Source organism: Hemitrygon akajei, chromosome 6 (genome assembly GCF_048418815.1).
Source record: "Hemitrygon akajei chromosome 6, sHemAka1.3, whole genome shotgun sequence".
Taxonomy (NCBI): domain Eukaryota; kingdom Metazoa; phylum Chordata; class Chondrichthyes; order Myliobatiformes; family Dasyatidae; genus Hemitrygon; species Hemitrygon akajei.
Window position 1 is genome coordinate 181,586,144 of NC_133129.1, and position 7,435 is coordinate 181,593,578.

At 44.5% G+C, this 7,435-nt stretch overlaps 1 protein-coding gene across 1 annotated transcript; it reads right to left on the reverse strand.

The window, feature by feature from the left end:
- LOC140729865 (uncharacterized protein C11orf91 homolog) lies at window positions 1–3,919 on the reverse strand. Its single transcript, XM_073050073.1, has 2 exons — window positions 3,610–3,919; window positions 1–101 (listed from the first exon to the last, which is right to left on the reverse strand). Exons 1-2 carry the CDS (start codon window positions 3,917–3,919, stop codon window positions 1–3), a joined length of 411 nt encoding a protein of 136 aa, XP_072906174.1.
- Window positions 3,920–7,435: the final 3,516 nt, after the last annotated feature.

A 7,435-nucleotide genomic window follows, 5' to 3' on the forward strand; every position in this document is an offset into this window, starting at 1 on the left:
CTACCATTTTTTTGCCTTGTCCTTTAAGATCTGAAGGTTCTTTTCCTTGGCTGTCTTGATATCTTGCATCTTCTCATCTTTCAGCATCTTTAGGAACTTATCTGTCACAGGTCATAAGAGTTGAAGTCAGAACAATGATGAGCAATGTAAGACATTGAAACAGAATTAGGCCATTCAGCCCATCAAGTCTACTCTGCCATTCCATCATGGCTGATTTATTATCCCTCTCATCCACATTCTCCTGCCTTTTCACTGTAACCTTTGACACCCTGACTCATCAAGAATGTATCAACCTCTGCTTTAAGTATACCCAATGACTTGGCCTCTACGGCTGTCTGTAACAGTGAATTCCACAGATTCACCATCCTCTGGCTAAAGAAATTCCTCTTCATCTCTGTTCTAGAGGGATATCCGTCTATTCTGAAGCTATGCCCTTTGGTCCTTGACTCGCCCAATATAGGAGACATCCACTCCATGTTTACTCTACCTATACCTATCAACGTTCGATAGGTTTCACTGAGATCTCCCTCATTCTTCTAAACTCCAGCGAATACAGGCCCAGAGCCACCAAACTCTCCTCATATGTTAACCATATAACCATATAACAATTACAGCACAGAAACAGGCCATCTTGGCCCTTCTAGTCCATGCCAAACACTTACTCTCACCTAGCCCCACTACCTGCACTCAGCCCATAACCCTCAATTCCTTTTCTGTCCATATACCTATCCAATTTTATTTTAGATGACAAAATTGAACCTGCCTCTACCACTTCTACTGGAAGCTCGTTCCACACAGCTACCACTCTCTGAGTAAAGAAGTTCCCCCTCGTGTTACCCCTAACCTTTTGCCTCTTAAATCTCAACTCATGTCCTCTTGTTTGAATCTCCCCTACTCTCAATGGGAAAAGCCTATCCATGTCAACTCAATCTATCCCCCTCATAATTTTAAATACCTCTATCAAGTCCCCCCTCAACCTTCGATACTCCAAAGAATAAAGACCTAACTTGTTCACCCTTTCTCTGTAACTTAGGTGCTGAAACCCAGGTTTTCTGTTGTATATTTGCACAGCTTGTTGTCTCTGGCACTCTGATTGTTTGTCCTGCTTGTTGGAGTGGTCTTTCATGGATTCTATTATGGTTCTTGGATTTGCTGAGTATGCCTAGAAGAAAATGAATCTCAGGGTAGTATATGGTGACATCCATGCACTTGGATAATAAATTTACTTTGATATTGGAACTTTGGGCTTTGAAATACAAAAGACTGTAACAGAACATAGAACATTACAGCACAGTACAAGCTCTTCAAGCACATTTATTATCAAAGAATGTATAAATTAAAGCATTTCAGGAAGTATATTGTATACATTTCTCTGACATTAAAATGGACCTTTTGAACCTTTGAAATTATACACCTTAAAATTTGTCTACTTACAAGCAGCTTCAAAGCACAGAACCCGATGAAGCCAATAAAAAATGGATCAAATACAACTGCAGAGAGAGAGAGAGGAGGGGAAAGCACACATCAAGCAAACAATAGAAGCAGGCCAACAGCATTCTGAATCAGACTGAGTCTCAGATCGGCTCCCGAAGCAGCTGGAGTAGGCCCAATCTTTGGACCGCAGTTCATCACACTAGTGGGGCAGAAACTCACAGAAGCTGGATCAGTTCACAGCCTTGGTGCGGCTGAGAAAAGAATACATATTTGTGGAAGAAGGAGCGAAATCAGCCTTTGTACCTGCCTCGGGCTTCCAAGCTATCTGAGCCGACGTTTAAATTGTCAAATCCCAGAGTAGTGCCCTGTATTAGGAACCGGATTCCTGCACCCCGATACGCCTGGGCCATACCGCTTGAAGCCGTTGATCTCACCAAGTTAGCTCGGCACTTGGAGTGATCCAACCTCACACCCGGGAGAGGTGGACGGGCACCAAAACTCTTCCACATTGACTCCTCTCCATATCGCTCACTCCATCTCCGAAACGCATGAAGAAGGTGGAGCTTAGGAGGACAATGGCGCCCAACGGCGATTCCTTTGCTTGCATCTTCGGAAACAGGTCTACTTCCATCTTTCATTTCTCTATTTGTCCCTTTCAGGGTTCCTGTGAAGACCCCGACCTGGAGTTACACGCTGACTACGGTTCTTTGCGGGAATGGGACCCGCTCTCGGGGTTTCACAACTGGCTGTCGTTCGGCACGCCAAGGGCTCGGCCCAAGAACTTCGCTCGCTTTCGGAGGACCGAGTTTTCACGGTTCTGGAGACGGGGGTGGGGGGGTGGGGGGGGATCGCAGGTTGGTGTTCAAACAGAAGACCGGTATGCCGTGAGAGATGGAAGATTTAAGGAAGGCTGTGAGCCCAGAGACTCGAGATCTTTGGGCACAGAGCTTGGAAAAAGTGACGCGATCATAAACCAGCTTGTTATGTCTCCCCTCTCATTGTGAAATGGAGAGAGAGAGAGCGTGTGTTATGTTGAATACCAGGTGAACAAGTATTCTATGGAGTACTACAAGTCTGTGTTTCTACTGTTGCTTTGCTCACGCTTGAGTGCTCGGTGGCGGGTGCCGATATTTTTTTGCCGGTGGGGGGAGGGGGGGATTGTTGCTTGCTGCCACTTACGCGCTGGGGGCGGAGCTGGGGAGGACTTTGGGGTTCTAATATTTAACTCTTGTTCATTCTTTGGGTTTTTGTGGATGGTTGCGAAGAAAAAGCATCTCAGGATGTACATTATATACATTTCTCTGACATTAAATGTACCTTTGAAACCTTTGCAAGCGATACGAACCCCATCTGCGACTCGGGCTCGAAAAAGTTGCGCCTTGCAATGCCCCAGCCCGCTCATGCCCTGAACCACCCTTGCCTCTGCCTGCCTCCCCACTGCCTGCGGTGATAGTTCACCGCTATTTTCTTCAGAAAAGAAGCTGTAAGTAATGTTTTTAATTGAACCTCTTGCCTTATTATTTACTAGTATGCTGTTGCACCTCTTTGGTAGTGCCATCTTAAACTACCATGTTGTGCTGACCCACTCTAAGGTCAACCTAACCCTCCCTTTTCACTTGGCCATAATTTTTTCTATCATCCATGTGCCTAACTAAGAGTTTCTTAAATGTCCCTAATGTATCCGCCTCTACCAGCACCTCAGCAGCTCATTCTATGCACCCACCACTCTCTGTGGGAAAAACATACATCTGACATCCCCCAATACTTTCTTTCAAACACCCTAAAATTAAACTCCTCATATTCGCCATTTTCATTCTGGTAAAAAAAGTTTCTAGCCATCTGCTCGATCTATGCCTCTTATAATCTTGTACACTCTATCAAGTCTCTCACCATCCTTTGCTCCAAAGAGCAAAGCCTGCCCTTATAAGACATGCTCTCTAATCCAGGCAGTATCTTGGTAAATCTCCTCTGCACCCTCTCTAAAGCTTTCACATCCTTCCTGTAATGAGCTAAACAGAACTGAACATGATATTCCAAGTGTGGCCCAACCAGGGCTTTTTAGAGCTGCAACATTAATTGCCTTGTGGCTCTTGAACTTAAATAAATCTGCAATATTAGCTTGCGGCTCTTGAGTTTGATAAAGACCAGTAAGTGAAGGTTAACGCTAGAACTCACATCGCCGCAAATCAAAGCCGTCTCCTGTCAGTGTAAGGAGCTCCATCTCCTTTAGCCTGATGTCTAGCTCACATATCTCATCTAGCTCACTCCAGGTGGAATCCCCTCCCGCTGGGGGTGAGAAGAACTTGAGGGGCTCGTAGGGGTTCTCGGCCAGCCCCTGAGGCCATAGTGGAGCTCTGGCAGCCTTGTTCTCCGCGACCTCCTCGGCTGGGAACAAGTTCTCCCAGATGTTGAAATTGCTGAGCGGGGAGAAGACGCTGTTGGTGTCGTAAAGTGAGGGGAAGTACTTGGGAGCTTTCTTGCTCATCCTTTCTGGATGGTGTGGAGCTGATCTGCTTAGATCTCTGATGTCCCTTTTGCTGCTCTCTCCAAGGGTGTCATTATCTCTTTCCATCATTGCATTCCATGTGAGGTTATCTTTAAATTGAAAAGATGCACATGGAAACTCTGGAACTCAGTGATGGATCCCGGACTCAGCATTCCAAGAAACAATCACACCCCACTCCTACAGCTTCTGGGCTCTGATTGGCTGGAGGCTTTTGCTAGTCTCCCATTGGTTGAGTCACAATGTTGCTGCACTGTTAAGCATTTGTACAGGTGAGGAATAGTTTCAAAGTTCAAAGCAAATTTATTATCAAAGCACATATATGTCACCATATACAACTCCGAGATTCATTTTCTTATGGGCATTCACAGTAAATGCAAGAAACACAACATGAGGCTCTCCATTGGTTGGGGTTGACCATGGAAATTGTGCCTTAGCTGTCTGCGTGATATGCAAGCCAGGCCAGTACGTTATGGAGAGCAAGCTGTTTCCCATGCAGAAGGCTCCCCCTCTCCATGCAGCTGATGAATCCAAAGGAATACCACAGATTGAGACAGTTGGGCACCCGCAGTGTCACAGGTGTTGCCAGTCAGTGTTGAACTCAACGTAGGACTGCTTCAGAGGCTCTGGGAAACACAATAGAAGCAATGAAAGGCTGCATGCACCAGGACAACGAGTGTGCAAAAGACAGCAAATTATGCAAAGAAAAAACGAGGAAATAATAATATAAATAATAAATAAATAAACAATACCTTTCGATAGCTTTACATGAAAAGTCCTTGAAAGTGAGTCCATAGGTTGTGGGAACAGTTCAGTGATGGGGCGAGTGAAGTTGAGTGAAGATATCCCATACACTATATTCATGTGTATGGATGAATGACAATTAAACTTGAACTTAAACTTGATTGGGCCAGTGACTGATCGGCTCTCCACCCGGATTGTCACTCTCCACCTTTGCCTCTAGAGAGTATCCTTGGACCATGTTTTTTTATATGTCTCCATCCCTTTATCTCTATCTCTATCTCCCTCATTTACTTTCAGTCTGTCTGTCTGTCTGTCTGCCTCTCTCTTTCTGTCTTTCTCCCTCTCCTTGTCTCCCCCATCTCACTTTCTCTTTCTACAGTATAGAGGAATGTATGACAATGCACGTGTAGAGCAACCTGCCTGCAGAAGTGGTGGATAAGTACATGGATGGGAGGGGTAGAAGGGAATAAAAGTGTAGGCTTTAGAATGTAGAAATGCTGTTTTGAACACTTTCCATAACTTTTTTGGTGGGCACATTACAGTCAGGATGTAGACTGATTGGAGAAGGTGCAGAAGACTTACCTGGATGGGAGCCGGAATAGAGAGCATTAGTTGTCAGAAGAGGCTGGAGAAACTTGTTTTCTCTCAAGTGTCAGAGACTGAGAGAAGACCTGTTAGAAGTTGATAACTTTACGAGATAGGACAGACAGATAGCCTTTCACCCAGGGTAGAAATGTCAGATACTAGAGATCATGCATTTAACGTGAAATGGGGCAGGTTTAAAGGAGATGTGTAAGGAATATTCTTTACACAGAATGGTAGATACTTGAAAAGTGCTGCCAGAGTTAGTGGTGGACTCAGATATGGCAAAGGTATTTAAGAAGTATTTAGGCAGACACACGAACAGGCAAGGAATGGTGTGATATATGCCATCTGCAGGCAGATGTCTAAATTAAATTGGCATCATAGTCAACACGGTGATTGTGGGCTGAAGGGTCTGTCCATAGAGTCATAGATCATTACAGCACAGGAACAGACCCTTCAGCCCATCTAGTCTGTGCCAAACTGTTATTCTGTCCAGCCCCCTCAACCCCTGCCCAGAACAATGCCCTCCATACCCCTCCCATCCATGTACTTATCCAAACTTCTCTCAGATGGTGAAATCAAACCCTCATCCACCACTCCTGCTGTCAGGTTGCTCTCCACTCACACCACTCTCTGAGTGAACAAGTTTCCCCCTCAAGTTCCCCTTAATTATTTCACCTTTCACCCTTAGCCGATGAAAGGTGAAATATTTAAGGGAAACCTGAGGGGGAGCTTCAGTTTAAATTGGCATTGTGGTCAGCATGGGCATCTTGGGCTGAATGGTCTGCTCCTGTCCTGTACTATTCTGTGTTCTGTGTTTAGCTTTGGAATATCCCACCAAAACTCTTTATGTATCACGGGCACTTTGACAATGTTGGATCCACTGAGACTACAGCATCCACCCTCTTTAGTGGCACTGACGTATAAATTGTTTGCACAGGTCACTGGGGAGGATGGCCCTGCTCTTGAGGAAGGCAAATGATGCAAGGTGATGCAGGCATGACAGAAGCTCTACTTAATTAGGAGTTGGAGGAGTATGTTACCAAAGACTCTTCCAATTTTTGACACAAGTACTATGGAGAGCATTCTGAATGGTTGCATCACCACCTGGTATGGAGACACCAATGCACAGGATCATAAAAAATTGCACGTAGTTGTAAACTCAGCCAGCTCCATCACAAGCACTAGTCTCCCACCATCGAGGACATCTTCAAAAGGCGATGTCTCAAGATGGGCCCCTACACGCAAGATGTCTTCTTCTTCTTACTAACATCAGAGGAGGTACAGGAATCAAAAGACCCACACTCAACATTTTAGGAAAAGCTTCTTCCACTCCACCATCATGAATGATCAGATAACCAATGACTCATTATTCCTTTATTGTTGCAATATATATTTTGATTAATTGGTAAATTTTTATTATTGCCGTAGTGTTAGTCCTACACTAGTTTGACTTTACAAAATGCATCGCTTCACACTTAGCTGCATTGAAATCCATTTGTCACTCCTTGGCCCACTTCCCTATCTGATCAAGAATTCTGTTATCTTCTTGATTTCTGTCCTCATTACAGAGCTGCTCTCTTCCTGACAACATCCTGCTGAATCTCCTCTTCAACCCTCTGACAGTGAGGTAAACCTAGGTTACCAGGTTCGATTTGCCAACGAACAGACTTCAATTTCCACCACTGTCTCAAACGTGTTTACACATTCTCCCTGTGACTAGTCCAAGTTCAAGCTTAATTGTCATTCAGGTTGAAAATAAATCTGTTATCAAAGTACATATATGTCACCATATACAACCCTGAGATTAATTTTCTCCTGGGAATACTCGGTAAACACAGGAACCATAATAGAATCAAGGAAAGACCATTTTCAACAGGACAGACAAACAACCAATATACAAAATTGCCAATATGAAAAAAATAAATAATAAAAAATAAATAAGCAATAAAAGGGGAACCTGAGGGGAAACTTCTTCACTCAGAGAGTCGCGAGAGTGGGGAATGAGCTGCCAGCACAAGTGGTGCATGCAAGCTCGATTTCAATGTTTAAGAGAAGTTTGGATAGGTACATGGATAGCAGAGGTGTAGAGGGCTATGGTCCCAGTGCAGGCTGATGGAACGAGGCAGTTTAAATGCTTCGGCATGGACTAGATGGGCTGAAAGGCCT

Coding starts and splice junctions, on each gene's coding strand:
- LOC140729865 (XM_073050073.1), bottom strand. CDS start 3,919: ATGAGCAAGAAAGCTCCCAAGTACTTCCCCTCACTTTACGACACCAAC. Junction 102..3,609: donor CGGCTTTGATTTGCGGCGAT/GTGAGTTCTAGC, acceptor GACCTGTGACAG/ATAAGTTCCTAAAGATGCTG.